General features: G+C 36.3%; 1 protein-coding gene across 1 annotated transcript in view; it reads right to left on the reverse strand.

The window, feature by feature from the left end:
• The window catches only part of MTDH (metadherin), a 34,950-nt gene continuing 17,006 nt past the window's right edge, over positions 1-17,944 (reverse strand). The window contains exons 6-13 of the mRNA XM_068932973.1: positions 16,628-16,879; positions 13,919-14,005; positions 11,837-11,935; positions 10,676-10,803; positions 10,022-10,138; positions 7,506-7,625; positions 3,477-3,633; positions 1-1,811 (exon numbers count right to left, since the gene is read on the reverse strand). Of these exons, the coding sequence (XP_068789074.1) occupies positions 1,741-1,811; positions 3,477-3,633; positions 7,506-7,625; positions 10,022-10,138; positions 10,676-10,803; positions 11,837-11,935; positions 13,919-14,005; positions 16,628-16,879 (1,031 nt within the window). The 3' untranslated portion in view covers positions 1-1,740. The remainder of the gene's footprint in view (positions 1,812-3,476; positions 3,634-7,505; positions 7,626-10,021; positions 10,139-10,675; positions 10,804-11,836; positions 11,936-13,918; positions 14,006-16,627; positions 16,880-17,944) is intronic.

Here is a 17,944-nt window from a genome sequence, read left to right on the forward strand (position 1 = left end):
TGTCAATATGCTCAGTTTATTTTAACAAGTCGATTTAGAGTATCACTGAATTAAACAAAACTTCTGAACATGTAAGCATATTGCTGATATACAGGGGTTAATACCTGTGCAAGTTAGTATCCATTATGAAAGCTCTCCATTAGCAAGGTGCATTTTCAGTACAATTAAACCCAGCTTGTTTCATTAAATATTCTCGCCTTGCAATACTGTTGAACTGCAGTCAAGTACAGTAAGACAGTAAAAGATTTTTGATCTACAGTACCATGTGTTACAGTTGTTAACAATCCCGTTTGTGCCACAAAACCAAAAGCCAACCATTAAAAAAAAATCATGGCTCTTCTTTAAGAGAATTCAACAGGTGATGTTAACTACCATCCTTATCAAACAATTTTTTGTAAAGGCTATTTACAGTGTACATGGCTGAGCATGCACCATATAGATAGAAACGCACCTGCCAGTTTGATACCATGTAAATACAGAGCGCCTGAAAATGACAACACATCTTAAAACACCATTTCAATCAACAGTTTTAAGCGGGAAATGTTCTTTATTTTACAACTGCTATACTTGCATGAATGTTTGCTTCTTTTTTTTTTTTCCCTTTTTCTTTTCTTTTTTTTTTTTTTTTTTTTATAAAAACACTAACTTCTGTCCAGAAGTCTAGACGCCCTCTACATACTACAGGTTAAGGCAGTAAAAAACGTGTTCCTGATAACTGGTCTAGACAATGTCAATTAAAGCTGTCTGAAGCCACTCCAATTCTCCAACAAGTTTTTGAATTCCCATATAATTTGTGAGTGAAAACAGTTCACCTTGCTTTCTTCGGAGTTTCAGTAATAGAGAACAGAATAGAATTGCGTGTAGTAAATTAATACATGTTAAGGGAAGGGAACATTTGATTTAAATTCATTCCATGTGTTTAAAAGTTAAAGGGATACACTTTCAGATAGCAGTCTGAATCAACCAAGACCTGTAAGGAATGAAGCGGGAAAAACTAATTTTATGCACATTACTGCATTCTTAAAAATATACTGTTATTTTCAACAATTCAAGTAAGGTAATAGACATTATCAAAAATAACTTCATGAACCATACTCAAGTTTCAAATCACATTCTCAAACTTTTAACCCAAAGCAGTTTTATTGTGTTAACTTCATATAATAAACCATAAAGGTTCGACTGTACAAATGATTAATGATTTGCACTTGTGATTCCTTTAATAGCTAGCAGACTTGCTAACCAACTTACCGTAAAGATATGGCAGATTACGTATTTAATCAAAGCACTTTGATTTAGGCATGAAACAAATTTGAATGGTAGACATTCTGTGCTTCTAATGCATCACTCAGAAGAGAGGCAAGAAACACTCACTATTGTACAGACAATTATTTTACAGAAAACCCTTCCTTAAAATTAATCATTTATCCGCAGCTGTAGATGAGAGTATAATCTGTTGTAAACAGGGCACTGTGTTGTAAAACCAGTTTTTAATTAACATCTCTCTCCATAAGTTGGAAAAACAGACTCTTCAGAATGTCTTTCAAATGTAGCATGTTCCGTTTTCTATATCATAAAGTTACTTTCCTTTGATTCCTTTTTAAAGATGTTTGTGTTCACAGCAGTTCTGTTTTTAAAAATTGGTTGAAATTTATATAAAATTCTGTACATGTTCACAAATTATTGCATAAACAGCATGATCTTCATGACAGTATTCAGCAACACAAGTCCATTTCAGGAAATTCACGTTTCCCTTCTTGCTTTTTTCTTCTTTTTAACTTGTTTGGGGGATTCCCAGCTTTCTTCAGACTTTGCTAAAAAGGGTAAACAAACAAAATGTAAGTACAGCATTATGACTGAGAAAGTTTACATAGAATTGACATATAAAATACTGAAGAGCACATCCCGTATTACGAAGCTATTCAGAAATATCAACTAGTATGATTTTTTAAAAGGAGAGTATTTTTTACCTTCTTACCCCAAATAGAATAATTTAAAATGTAGCTAAAACAAAAGTTTGTTTGCTAATTTCAAACTCTGCCTTTACACCACAAAGAAAAGAAGTGAGACACAATGAAGGTTAAGTCATTTTCTTACTTAATATAAGACTTATGGTAAGGTTGTTGTTATTTTTGACTAACTGGAAACAATCTACATGTAAACAATGCACATTAATTGTTCACTTTGATCAGATTACACCATTTTTAATCACTAAATGTAAGTGACCCTTGTATGTCAGAAGATTAATTTTTTACAATTGGGAATTAGGTAAATATGTGGTTATGTGGAACCCAGAATTGAATAAAGAAGCACTGTTATTTTATTAAGAAAAGATTACCTTAAAACATGCCAACTACCAAAAATGGTAAGGCAGGTAAAATGTAATACATGTTGAACATAAAAGATGTTCTTTTTCTTGTTGACACATGAATTTGTCAAAAACCTTCACATTTTAGAACCCGAATAAAAGCAGTAAATTCAGAGACACTGACTTGAAAGATTTTCTGCTGTTTCAGTTTTTAACTTCTTCAGAATCAAGAAGCCCAATTAATGTTATTGAGTGAGGTTAATATTATGAAATCATCCGGTTTCTTCTGCTGTTATTAAAAACAAGTTTAGTACTTCAGCGTTTCTCCAGGGACATTTAATGAAATGTCAGTATTAAAAAGTCTAACTGAAGCTAAACAGTGGCGTGGTGGTGGAGGTTGTGCTTGGTTTATTTGTTTTTAAAGCTTTCATACCCTGACATTCCTTATATTGTCTTACTGTAGCATCAGTTGAGTACTATGGTACAAGTATCTTTGCTGACTGCAACAGAGGACATGTTTGAGACCTCTGGGTACATCCTAATTTTAAAAAGCAAGAAATTTTCAGTAGTTCAGCTTGAGTGCATCGGCCAGCACCTTGCTACTACCAAATGAGCCAATTAGCATGGACTTTCCTCCATGACTACCACATTTCACAGAAGCATCGGATAAGAGGAGGGAGGGGAAGATGTTAATGAGCTAAGTTCAGAAGCCAAAAATCAGTAGATAGAAAATTCAATTCCTCATATTTTTCCAAATTCCTGGTTGCTAGACATACATCCTGTCAACTGATATGTTAGCACCCATCTGTTCCACTAAAGACTTGCAAACAGGCCTTTAAAATCACGTTGGCATAACTACTTAGTCACAGCATGGAACTCCACTCCTGATGGCGAAGAGTATGTCCAAGTGTCTGGTAAGGACTGCACAAGCCCAATAGACATTCTCACAGTCATTCAAGCATATGAAGCCAGTTTTCCCCACAGTGAAAGGACATTTGCCAAACTACTTCTACTGAAGTTAAACTGTAGCAAGATATATAAACAAAATACCAAATACTTGACTTTACACCCAAATTACATGGTTAAAGCATATGTAGGCAGAATGCTTAAGGGAGGAAACTATATCCTGAATCACGACGAACAAAGATACTTACTGTACTGAGATACTTACTCTGTGGAGGAGGCACACTGTTTTGCTTAATATTGGGAATAGAAACATCTGTCTCTTGCAGCATCTGTGGCACTTGGGAAGTGATCTTGCCAGAATCACTTTCTGATACAATTACAGATGGCTCAGTAGAAACAGCAAGCGAAGGAGCCTCCTCAGGCTATTTAAAAAAACAGAAAAAAATCCCAAACTTTAATAAAGTCATATAACAGTTAAGCATTCTTATGCAGTGTCACTTCTGGCACTAAACTTAGCAGATGCTATGAAGATTGCACTGAAGAATTAAGCCAATATTAGAATTCTTTAAAAATCTAATCAAAGCTGTAAGACTATGACTGCCATCTAGTGCCAAAACTTTTAGTTGTATAATACCAAAGGTAAACCAAACAAATTAATCTATATTGAAATGCATTATGTGTAGAGAAAGGGAGAACAATCTAAAACCACTTACACTCTATCTAAAAGGATTCTATTATACGTATTCAGAATAGATGTCAGACATCTTTTGACACATTGACACATTGTATGCATTTTTGTTCAAGGCAAAGTCCAAATACGCAACTCTAAAGATTAAACTTATAGTACTCAAAAAGTGTTTGTAGTTATTCCTATCAACTGACCCAGACATGCTCTGTGCTTATATTACAATAACTTTAAGACAGTTGCAAAAGCAGTCAAAAAATTTTCAGTGGAAACTATTGTAGGATAAATTGCTGTGTAAAACATTCTTAGTATTTTCCAATTATCTGTCACATTTTGAAGGTTCCCACTGTAGAGATAAACTGTAACTGCAGCTTACTGTGTAGCACTAAAATTCTAGTGCAGTAAAACAGAAATTAAAATAAAAAAAGGACTGATATTCCAAAGGAAATATCAGACCAAAAATGTACATAAGAGACCCATATAATCCCACAGCAGGTTACCTACTGGCAAAAGGCTTCAAGTAAAGTTACATTAGGAAACAGTGCATCAGTCAAGCAAAAAACCTCAAACTTTAGCATGTTATTACAAACTTGTGGCTGTAGTTGCGTCACAACCACCAGGACCTGGAACTGTCACAACACACAACAAAACAGTGAAGTCTACATCCAGCCCCTAACGTTCCGCAGAAGTATACAGATCCTAGATTTTCGTTATCCGTTGGCACTCTTTCCATCATTGCACTATACAAGCATCTCTCAAAAAAACTTTATCAGAACACACAAAAGAGTGAAACCAGGTATATCTATGTTTTTTTAATCATATCATACTGAGGAGGAAGCTGAACAGCTTTAATAGCACCTATAAAAAAATGAGAGGGTAAGAGTTCTTAAACTTTTTATGAATGACGTTTACTGCGCCATTATACAACTGTATTTTTTAAAAACTATAATTGCAATATGTCTCTTAATACCCCACTGAAAGCATAAAAACAAAAAACAAAACTTCAAGCTTTTCATATCATCTATGTTGAGAAAGTAAATTCCCATGCTGCAGGATTTCCGGCTTAGCCAATTCTAGATTGTCTAATGGTTACTAATCATCAGCTACACAAAAACATTAATTATAGAAAGACCAATGTGACCTCTAAAGCAGAAAGAGGAGTTACCCTGCACAACTAGGAACTCTTTCGTAACTGGTTCAGGTCACTGGCATCATTCAGAGTCACTATGCAACTGCATGTAAAGCAGCTCAATTAAGATTTAAATGGCATACAGCTGTTTCAGGCAGACCAGTGAACATGTTTCAGCTTGAACATTAAAGCATGCAATATTATTAGAATCGAAGCTATATAGCTACATACAGCATTATCTGCACATCTTTCCAAATGAGGTATTTTTATCTGATTTTTGGATGAAGGGAAGTGCATACTGATACTAAATCTTAAGAACTGGGAACTATTCTTAGCTAGGATTTTCTGTGTTACACAATAACAAATTCGTTTAGAAAAAAACCTGAAACAAACAACAAGATCTGTTTGCCAATACAAAGTTATATGCATGAGTCTACAGAGTTTATTAATAAAACAGCAACTTGTGAATTTTTTTTTTTTTTTTTTTTTTTTTTTTTACTAATGAAGGATTTCCAACAGTATCTCTCAACGTAAAATTTGTGCCTGCTGATAAATGCCAGAGATCTCCCCAGCATGTTCTGCCAAATATACAGGGGGTGAAGGGCTCAATATTCACCTGTTTCTGTTCTTTATTAGGATATTCTAGATAACAACTTATCTGTACTTTAATGCCAGTTTTCTCTTTCCTCATATTTGATTCTCCTGTTTTGCAGCATTTGTCCAAAACTGTATTACCTACTTTAGACGCTTGTAAGTCATCAATTTCAGGCACTAGTAACTGACTGCTGTTTCTAAAACTTGTTGGAACAGCCAGGTCAAACAACATCAGAAGACATCTTTGCCTGTGTAAAATTGTAGTAAAGCAGACTGATGGCAAGGAGACTTGATAATGACGGACAGACCACCTGCATTGTTAGATGCAACAGCTCACAAATCACCCTTTTCGCTTATCAAGCCCAACTAATTTCTAGGGAATGTCATTAGCAATAGTTTTTCCCTCCCACCCTCCTCCCCGACAAGTTTAACACTGATCTGATCTTGTTTCACAAACATGTCACTATAACACAGCTTTACAAAAGTTCAACCTATATGGGCAGATCAATTTTAAGACTCAGAGCAACAGGAGCACTCCACTCCAAAGAGTTAACACATTCCATAGGTCTATGTAAGAGTTGATGCCATCAAATCATCTATAAAGTTGGGTCTGGTTTTAAAAACTGTGAACAAAGTCTACCAAGACTGAGCTGATATTCTGGCTGTGCTAATACTTTGTGGGGGGAAAAAAAAAAGAGATCCATCTGCAGAAAAAATTATTGTACGTGTAGTAGTAAAGTACTTCTCAGCTCTTAATAAATTCAGGAGAAAAAGGTGACCTTTTGCGATACACCAGTACACATCTTTTTAGATGTGTAAAAAGAGAGAACGTCGATAGCACAATTAAAATCTGGGTATTTTATTCCCTCCAAACAATTTCAGCAAAACTTTTCACTGGTCAGGCAGCATAGGTAGCTGATGCCCAACTTGTTTAAACTGAATAACCATAATTAAAGCTATATTTTCATGCAAGATGTTTAGAAAAAGCTAAAATATGTCTGAATATACTTTTCCAGGCATATGTTCTCCTTTAAAAAGGAAGAGAAGCTTTATGAAAAAGTTTCCATACATTTTCTTTGGTGATCTGCAGCATCTGGTAAAAGATTCCATTTTAAGACCTCTGCATTTGAACCTTAAGACTTGTTATTTCAATTACTCAGGCTTTATTACGTAAAAACGTAAAATTCAGTATTCTGACAGATGCTCTGTGATGCCAAACTGCTGTCTCACTCGTATTACCTACTCTTTATGGAAGATTAAACCAATACCACTGTAGGAAAAAATATTTAATTTTTCTAATGTGATTCATGAAGAATTATAGTAGCTAACGAACCTTCTGACTGGAGAAAGATGAAAGAGAGCTTGCATTATCTAGAATATCTTTGAACTGCCTGCTGAAGCAAACGGTCAGTGTATGAACTGGTTCAGCAAAAGCTTTTATTTTTCGATCGTTAACATTAAGTTCAGCGTAGCTACTAAAATTCAAACTCAGACCATGTTTAAGGGAGAACACAAAAAGTCGGGTTAACCCTTCATTCTGTTGCAATGAAAAATAAAATATAGTAAGATATTACTCTCAAGAGCTATTAATTCTTAGCTCTCCAGATCTCAAAATTTTAAACTATTATTTATGTATTCAAACCCGAAAATAAGTTGCCAGTCATGAGAAAATTTAGAAAATACTGCTTCTCAGAGAGGATGTGCTTTTTAAAACTCAGTGTAACTGACTTAGTATCTAAAATTCAAGATCCCAATCACCTTCATAAACATGTAGCCTGAAGCAGTAACTTCACTGCAACATTTTCATAGACAGTGTTAGTGCTTCAACAGACCTTTAAGACTTCAAAACTGGAAATTATATAAACCCAGTTCTTCTTTATATCTACCTTAGCTGGTTCACTAGTACTTATGGTCTTCAAAGAAAAAGCTATTTCCTGTTGCGGTTGAGCTTTTGAGGTATCCTCCAGAAATTCTTCTCCAGCTTCCCTATCCAGTTCTTCAGTGTCCTACAAAAGAGGTAAAAAACAGGAGCCTGGATTAGTAAAAAAGTTCTGACTCTTCACCCTCCAGATCAGTTTTCATGCCATAATCTGCCTCAGTAACTGTAAAAAAAGCAATCTAAAAAAAAAAGCTACAAAGTATGGGACTAATACAGTCAGCTAACACCCAGAATTTCCACAGTGTAATACAAAAATACCTGTAGAGGCCAAAGAAACCCAGAAAGCAATACTCTTCCCGCTATTTAACAAAAAAGCTCCCTAAATGTCAGAACGCACCGCACTTTATGCTTACGTGAAATTACAAGCGTGAGAAATTAAACAATTCAGCCTAAAAAAGTCGTAAAAGTATCACGAAGGGATTTGAGCTTTCTCAGTTCTGTGCTTGGTTAATAATAAAATTTTTAATGCAACCTTTAAACTGTCTGTATAGCTTTTAATCATATTAAGCTTTAGTAAGTATTCTGCAACTCAATTCAATCTTCAGTGATGCCTGTAAAACTAACTTTTCTGTATGCAAGCTGAAAAAATTTCCAAAGTGTCTAAGAGTCCCAATCTTTAGTCTTTAAACACTCTTATGATGGGAAAGTTTTTATTTTACACGAGGAAGTACAGAGTAGATGCATTAGTTTAAAGCACCAGAAGGACCCTGTGGTGGCACAGTAAATGAAACACAGATCTCTAGTTTTAGGCCGGAAATTTCTTCTGCTTCTTTTCTCTCATTATTCCCCCGGAATCTTGTGCAAATGCAGTGAAAGTCCAAGTCTACTGATTTCCAAGAGCAAAGACTATATCTTGCCTTTTATCTAGCTCCGACAGTAGTTTCTACTGCCTTGACAGACACTCCACTCAAACAAACACGAGAGCAAACAAAAGTGTAATCAATTTGTAAGATGTTATTTATATGAACCTATTCAATTTTCAGAGTATAAATACACAAGTTTAAAACGAATTTTGAAGTAGGGTTGGCAAGTTAAATGATTAACTTGCTGTAACAACAGGACAACCTATCCGTAATGTATTAGCTGTTTTGTTTGTTCCGGTGAAGCAACACCCCCAATTTTCTCTAAAAATTTAATACAAACAAACGTTCACCTTCCTGTTTAGGCTAACGTGTTGAGTGAAAAAGGTAACTCAAAATCAGAACCAAGGGAGACCCATGGGTAGAATAAATGAACCTGATATATTATTTTGGACAGCAGGTTTTATTTGACACATACAGCTTAAAAGGTAGTTTACAGGCAATAAAAAAATTCATTTCAGATTTCACTTGCTAAGTTGAAGACCCATACAAGACTTCTGAAAACTCTCGTTAACCACAACCTATTAATCATGACTTACATCTACAGCCACTGATGGATATCAGAACATGATAGATTTCAATGAGAAAAAGCAATTGTACTGCAGTCCTAGCATCCTCTCTTCCTCCTCACCTTAAAAGAAATACTGAAAATTCACACTGACTTTACAGTCTCCCAGATCAAAGACACTCTAAATCACAAGGAACAAATCCAAAACAAGCATAACTGAAATAATGCTTTCCTCCTCCCTCCAATTCACCTAGTCAGATTCAACTGAGAAGCTAATGTTTTGTAAAGAATACAAGTTACCAACAGCTGCTAACTACGCACAGAAATACAGATATGTATTCTGAGGGTAAACTATTATAAGCTTTTTTCTATTAGGAAAGTACTTGCTGATCTATTAAACCGTGATTCAATTGCAAGCAAAGTGTAATCTGCTTTCGCTATGTTTACAATAAATCTATTTCTCTTGAAGTGATTCTTCACAAGCTGCTAACCATTTAAGTAACACAGACTCCAACGATCCTCAGTTTGCAAACAACAGCTTGCTCAGATCTCGCTTACACAAAATAGTTTTATCTACTGAGCTATGAGGCCTTGACACTTAAAATTCCACATAAATCAAATTGCAACAGTACTTCAGAAAGCCACTATATCCTAGCGCAATTGTGTTTGAGACAGCCAAAAAGAGAACTTCAGTTTCTCTCCTTCTCCTAGCCAGCTATGCCCACCAAGAAGGCTGTCTTTCAAAAAAAGACATGAGAGGACTTTTTCCCCACGCAAAGGAAAAAGTTGCTGCTAGTGGTATTCCTGTGGTACAAAATCCTGATTTGGTACAGCATAAATAATTTAGGATAAACTCTTTCCTCATATGTCGTTATTTCGATAAATCCAACCATATTGTGTTCACAAGTAAGACAGGGATCACTTAAAATTAAGAAAATACCCATGAGAGTTAAGTGCTTTAAGGATTACTTTAATTCTTGCAGAATAGCAGTAGACTAATCCAATACCACAAAGAAATTAAGTCACTATTAAACAAAAAATAAAGCCATTTTGTGAATTCTGCACAAACTGCTTTATAAGCTTTCCAGGTTTTACCTGTGCAGGAGAGTTAGCCTCTTCACCCTGCTTCTTCTTTTTCTTCTTCTTTTTCTTGGATTTCCCACTTGCCGAACTCTGAAGTGGGTCTGCTTTGTCTCTTTCATTATCTGAAGCCTTCATAGGGGAATATAAGGGATTTAACATTTAGAAGCACAAAGAAACTACAGTCTAAAAGTAATAGCTATAAGGGATTTAATGACATATTGAAGTTTAAGTGAATACAATTATATCTGTTCAGTTCATTTTACAAAGACTATTTCCTTTATACACTATCTGGAAACAGAGGAGTTGGGAATGAAAAAGGTAATGGAGCTGGTATCATGGAAATAGTATTTTTCTCATTCACAATAGAAATATTATTAAAGAGCAATTATGCAGAAAGAACTAAAACCCCTCTTAGTACACAACAACAAGGTAATACGTTATGTTGAGACAGCAAAATTTGACATGGAGCTCAGAGAAGAACGGATTCTATTCCCTCAAGAAGAATATTCAGCATTTCCTTCTCTGTGTACACATGAACATAATTGTGCTGTTTTTATGAATGTAACAGAGATGAGAGGTGCCCTTTATCATCATCATTAAGTCATTTTAAGAAAAGGTAGTAATAAGGATGAAGTTATGGAACTCGGGGGAAAATACTGCCTTTACCTTCTGAACATCTGATGATGTCTCTTCAGGCTGTGGAACAGATGTAGCTTTTTCTTCATCTACCCAATTCCCCCACTCTTCTGCTGGTGCGTTCCAGTCAGAGCTGGGATCAGCTGAAGACAGTCCGTCTGCAAAGATTAATAAGATTTTCAGGAATGCCTACTTATTCTAATGGTGCTCTTAACAGCTGAGGAGGAAAGCTATGCAAATAACCATATCTTGAGATCAATATACAAAATACTCATTTGCCATATTTCTGAAAAATATAAAGATTTTAGCAACAAGTTAAGGACTCTTTGTAAGTAATAGTAAATTTGGGCTATTTTAAAGAGCAATGGGATTACGAACTAGTTACAGCAGCAGCTAGCTTGACTTAATTGCTTTGAGACGTTATAATAGACTATGTAAAGACGGACAAATTTAAGAGCTGTTCTCTATCTTAAGCTTTCCTTCCTAGCTGTGAAGGAACCAAGATGAACTGTGAATAACACTGACTAATCTTCCTTTTGGTATGAGTTCTATGAGTGAAGTATCTGCAAATGTAAAACTTACAGGACGACTTTTGGCTCAGTAACACTGACATTCTTAAATACCTTATTTTTCTCTAAGACTCTGTAAGCCCCTACTCTGTTTTGCCATTAGCATCCACTTATTATGGCATACTTTTTACTAGCTGACATGTCAAATCTGTCATTCATGACAACATCAAAGTTACAGACAGCTCGTTTCAAAACTGAACACCTTGTAACAGATACTACAAACGCAAAATAAAAGACATCACAAATACTTCTTACTCTCAATCTATGCCAAACTGAGGGAGAAGATGCAAACTCGGTTTGCAAATGTGGTAGGATTCATTTTAAACAAATTTAAAAAGCAGTAATAAACCCAATTACATTTACAGGCAAACATTCTGAAACCAAAAATTTTACGATTACTTAGAACACTTTTCCATCTCTCCCTTCTATGTAAAAATATTACCTAAATACCTCTACTTTGGATAGTATATGCAAAAATTTACTGATTTGAATAATGAATTACTGCTTAACATCTTTCTTTAGAGGCTAGCAACTGGCTAACGCAAGTAGCTAAAAGAAGTAACTATACTTTAAGGAGATGTAAATGACAATTTTTGTTTATGAATATTTTAGAGGAACATACTTAACCCAGACCATTCATCATCAACAGGGGGCTGGGCATGACTTAAATCCCACTGAAAATCAGAAGTACCAGTCTGAGAAGCTGACTCACTGTTGGATCCTGGAAGTGAATAAATACAATTGTATTTGTTAGTTAAAAAAATCCTGAAATTTCCTGGGTAACGAAATTCAAAGCAAAATAAGAAAGGAAAATAGAAGGCTCAAAGAACAAAGTATGACTCTAACGACTAAACAAAAGGACAGGAAATCTACAAAGCTCTTCAAAATGAGATATATTCAGAAAACAAGGGAATTAAAGATGCAAAGTTAAGTCAGGGAAGAACAGGAAAAGGGGGAAAAAAGGATAAGAAAAAGGATACATCAGGAGAAGAACAACATAGATAAGGAGGATTACAAAAGAAAGTTAAACAACAGCATTCTATAAGGCTTACAGCAGTCTCCTTAAACTGGAAAGCACAATGACTTTTTATGGGTAGTAAAATTATTTACCCTATACCAGTAGGGATTCTTACAGGGAGTAGCTAAAAAACAACCAAACAAAAATCCAAAACCTAACCACCCAGAGTACTAGGCAGAAACCTGATGAATGACGCTGCATTAAATTATTCATTACTAAGAAAACATCGAATTCTCAAGTAAAACATTTCAGGAACATAAAAACAGCATGACGCATGACAAGCAACAGTAAGGTCAATACCAGCCAGGATAACATGCAGTACTAGACATCTAATATCATTATTTTAAGACCATCTGAAAAATAAGGCATCATGAAACAAAAACAACATTGAAAAAAGGACAAAAATCAGAAGAACTTAAGTGCAAGATCCCAATGTAAGAAATGAATATGTAACTAAGACGAGACTTATTTTTGAAGCAAAGTTCAAATAGGAACATAGTTATTTGGGTCTCCCCACTTTAAAAACACCTTTGCAAAAGGGGAAAAAGGGTCCCTTTGCATCACAACATCGTTGGCTAATGTGCCAAGATGACGAATATTCTCCACTGTCTTTATGCTTGCTTCTCTCTAAATTAAGGTAGCAGTGGTAATATTGGAAATAAATCTCAAACAAGTCATCCCACTTTATTTACTACAATTTTTTAAGTTTTAGCCCAGAGATTGAACTTGAATTTAAATGGCTCCCCTAGGAAATGTAAATTTCCATATTAAAACTCTTTGTATAAGTAAGGCTTCTTTTTTACTTCTTGTTCTTTAAAACAAGCTTTCTGTCAGTCTTCAAGTGAACAGCTGTCAGTTCCTTGGAAAGTCTGATAAATTATACCTTTGCATATACAACTTACTTACTGTACTGGCACAACACGCATGTAGAAAACGAAGTACTAATGCGAGCCGTAGGACACCGAGCTCTAGTTTCAGTTAAGAGACTATGGACTGCAATAACAGCTAGTAAGCATAGCTTTAAGCACAGCTTTAAGCACATAAGCACTTTGCCAACAAAGCAAGAGTAGAAAGCTTGACACGCTCTCTCATAGATTGCTGTAACACTTAGGATGTCAGTAGTTTTAACATGCAAGAATTACTAGGAAGCCAGGTTCATACTCCACATCAATTTCACCCTTCTAAACAAAAAAGCCCAGCGTTCAGCTTTCTCCTCCATCTTACAGAGCAAAGACTCAGGAGTTCAAATCCTGCCTAAGGAACATATTTAGAAAGTAGTGCTTCAATTTCTTGATGAAAAAAAGGTTCAGAATAAATAAGACTTTCCTAGAAAACAAACTTCAGAACTTCTATTTGAGACAAAGCAATTACTGAGCATTCCCTTATGCCCATCATTTAGGCTGAACAGACAAACAGGAAGCATATGAAAAAGGATTGGAAGTATCATCTTCTGATTTAGCTCTTGATTATGAATGTAAAACACTGACTTTATTACATAATTTGAATGTAACTACCAAAAAAAAAAATCCTTTCCAAACTCTTGTAAAACTCGCCTTCAATTTGTTTACAGCTAGCAAGACTATTAAAGAACAATGGAAAAGATGCAAATTAGTAACACTTGGAAAATTCTATTTCCTCCTGGTGAGGGAGAAGCAAGGGGAAAAGTCTTTGGAAAGGTGTACATACCAGAAACTCCAGGAGTTAATCCAAATGAAGAGAAGGAAGCAGAATTCTGTTCAGAGGTATTAATCCTTGCATCCACATTCCAAGCAGCTGTGGGGGGAAGAAAAAAGAAAGAAAGAAAAAGCTAACTTTCCACTGCTGGCAATGTTGAAAATAAAGTTATCTATTTAATGATGAATAGGGTCAGAAAAACAGAAGAAGCTCCAGTCATATTAACAACACTTCACATAATTGATGGCATGGCATTATTTCACTTAAGTGACAAACAGTGCTGATAGAGGTATACGTGTATGAACATTCAATGTGAAACTATTTTTCAGCTTTAAGATATTTCTCCCTCTATAACCATTTCTATATAAACTTCTTGCAAAGGAGAAGTAGACTGTATTTTGAGCCCCACACTGTTACTTTTTTCCCCATTATTATCTATGTTATTAAAAAGCATATTTATTAGCTCTGTGGAGGGCACTTGGCTTGGAGCAAGTTGTAAATATGTCGAAGAACAGAACTCACTTCAGAATAGTTTGTAACAAAGAGGAGAAACTGATTAAAAATTAAGATACACTTGAACATTAAATATAAGGTAGAAAAATAAACAGAACTAATCAGTTACAAAAATTTGTCCAAAGCAACAGCTGATTAGAATGCTGCTCTAAACAAAAAAACTACTGGGGTTACAGTGAACTGCAAACAGAATATATCATCCTGGACGGGACCTCCAGAGCTCTCTAGTACAATCTCCCGCCCAAAGCAAGGTCAGCTCTGAGGTCAGACCAGGTTGCATGGTTTTATCCAGTTGGGCTTTGAAAATCGCCAAGGATGAAGATAACACAAAACCTCTCTGGGCACCTGACAGTCCTCATGGAGAATAAGTTTCTCCTTTCTCCAGCCTGAACCTCTTGTTTCAATTTGTGTCCGTTGTCTCTCGTCCTCCTGCCATACACCACTGTGAAGAGCCTGGCTCTGTCTTCTGGGTAACATATCACAGGTACTAGCAAGTTGCTGTTCAGCCCCTCTGAAGCCTTACCGATTCAAGGCTAAACAAGCCTCGTTCTCTCAGCATCTCCTCAGTGGAAACTGCTCCAGCCTCGATAACTTTGGTGGCCCTTTGCTGAACTTGCTCTAGCGGATCAATGTCCTACCTGTAATAGGGGGCCCTAAACTGGATGCTCCAGATGGAGCCTAATGAGCACTGAGCGGAGGGGGATAATCACTGCCTCCCATCTACTGACTCCTGTCAAAACAGCCCAGACCACTGCTGGTGGCTCATGTTCAGCTCACTGTCCACCAGGACCCTTTCCCACAGGGCTGCTCCCCAGTCAGTCAGTCCCCAGCTGGGGGTTCTTCCTTTTTGGGTGCAAGGCTTCGCACTTTTATCCTTGCTGAACTTCCTGAAGTGCCTGCTGGCCCACTCCCCTGGTCTCTTTAGGCCCCTCTGCATGGCAGCCCTGATCGGGAGTGTATCAACTGGTCCCCTCAGTCTGGGGTAATCTGCATACCTGATGTGAGTGACACTGTCACCACCTCCAGGTCATTGATAAAGATGACAAACAGGACAGGTTCAAGCACAGACACTTCTGATACTCCCCTTCTTAGGATCGTCCACACAGAGTACGAAACATTAACCACTACCTTCTGGGCCTGACCAGCTTTTTACCAATCTAGTTTTTCAGTCATCCAGTTTATAACACCCTAACTTGGATACAAATATATCGTAAGAGGCAGCGTTGAAAGTCATACTACAGTTGAGGTAATCAACAGCCATGGCTCCCACCTCATCCACAAATCCAGACATTTTACCAGAAGGCAATCAGACTGGTCAAGCATGATTTACCCTTGGTAACGTAACAACCTCAAGCTGTTCACAGTCACTAAAAACTACTGCATTAACGCAGAGTAAGTTTAACAGGGACATGAAACAAACCTTTGGTCTACCCAGCAATAGTAAAGCTTCCAATGGAATACCAGGTGCATCCTCAGGCACCACATTTCAAGGTGTGTGGGACAATGGAAGATATCTATATTAAAGCAACACTGCTGACTACCAAAAAAAAAATCCTAGAAGAAACTAGGACCACTTAAACTAAAGATTGGGGCCATAATGCAGTATCTGCTAATAAAAAAAAAAAAAAAAAAGGCAAAGTGTCCTCTCCCTGTTAATTCATGACAGTACAAGTGGTAATAGTCTTAAAAATTATACTAGAGAAGACTAAAGAAAAACAATTCCTAACAGGAAAAACAGTGAAACACTTTAAGAGACTGTCATGAGAGCTGAACCACCATCTACAGAGCCTAAACAAACCTGAGATCTCTGTTATTTTGGACCAAACACAAGATCAGCTGTATCAACAGAACTGATTTATGACTTGTGTTCCAAGATGAAATTTATAAAAAAATAAAGTTGCATTTCAAAATGATTTAATATTTACTATCAGGATTCTAGAAATCCAAATTTTTATATCACTTTCCTTCACAGAAAGATTTTTTTCTTCAGATAAACTCCAAAACCCCAGTTAAATAACTAATCAGAGGTGGAGAAAATAAATCATCCTGTCAGAACTTACAATAAACAGAAAATGCTTGGTTCGCTAGACCGCTCAGATTTTTTTTTTTTTAATATATAAGCATAAAGCTATTCAAGAGATTCTCTACTAAGCATTTTTACAAAACTGTATTTCCTAAATGAAGCCAAATTCTCTCAGAATAGCTTACCAATAGGAGTGAACAAAGAACGCTCTTTCCAGGGCCTGCCCACCAGGGTTACGCCCCAGTCTTTTCCATTTCCATTAGCATCTCCAGTATCCTGGCCCCAGGCCGATGTCTCAGTCTTCCTCTTCCCAGCTGTAGCTGAGGACACAGATGTCCATTTCTCCTCCCCTACACCTATCTGTGAGGAGATTTTTACAGGCTTCTCATTCCAGCTTCCTCCATTTACAGTATGGCTTTCACTCAACCCTGGAGAAACTTAAATAAAAGCATTATGAAAGCATTACGTAAAACAAGAATTGGATGAAGATTTGAAATATTACGTACATGCACATATACTTAACAATTAAAAAGCAAGGACAAATGAACAGCAGCTTTGCTACACTAGTGCAATACAGAAGAGAGCTGCTGCTCTGTCTCAGTTGATTTTCCAGTTCAGATGATAATCACCATCTGTCTACTAACCTGATGAGTGAGGCAACAACCAAACTGCACTCTACTCTATGTCCCCTTCTTTATACGGCTAGCATCTTGGGGCCACCAGTGCCTTTAGATTAACAATAATAATAAAAGCGTGGGGGGGGAGATAGATGGCCAACGTTGCCAGGACTTTTCTCTTACCCGGTAGGGAACGAGCAACTGAACTGTTTGTGGGAAGCCCCATGTGCTGAAAGGGAGAATGTTTTCTGTTTTTTAACTATGGTGGCATTCAGAAGTTCTCCAAGTAGGATTTGAAAGAAATGATCAAAAAGTAGAAAATGCTTCCCAAACACTATAGGGACTTTTCAAAAAGCATAGCTATTATACTCAAGTATAGAGTCCATTAAATTCAAAGGAAAAAATATGGCAAAGCTCTCTTAAACTATAATTTATAAGCAATATATTTTATGTTACACTAAGGCAGAAGACCACAAGTTTTTAATCCACAGTCTGTCCTACCGAGGAATTACCAGTCATAGGAAGTTTAATGTATGCTTTCAGCGGATTCAGTAGTACACCAAGTAATACAGTAGAAGGAGTATTATGACATCTTTTTATGTCCTTACAAAACGTAAAGGCTAAAGATCATCCAGAACACCCAGCCGGATTTACATACCACAAACAATTCTCATCCTAGGGTCTTGTGGGGAAATCTCCTCTCTTTTCAAATACGCAATGTCAACAACAGAGAAACTGCCAATTTAAACTAATTAAGAAATATCTACGTACGGTGGGCATAACACTTAGTCAATCAAGAATTGATGCATAATGCAGTCAACGTCATATGCCAACAAAAGCTATGACAGCTATGACAAAAAAATGACAGTCAGATTAAATATTTCA

This window comes from Struthio camelus, chromosome 2, assembly GCF_040807025.1.
Source record: "Struthio camelus isolate bStrCam1 chromosome 2, bStrCam1.hap1, whole genome shotgun sequence".
Taxonomy (NCBI): domain Eukaryota; kingdom Metazoa; phylum Chordata; class Aves; order Struthioniformes; family Struthionidae; genus Struthio; species Struthio camelus.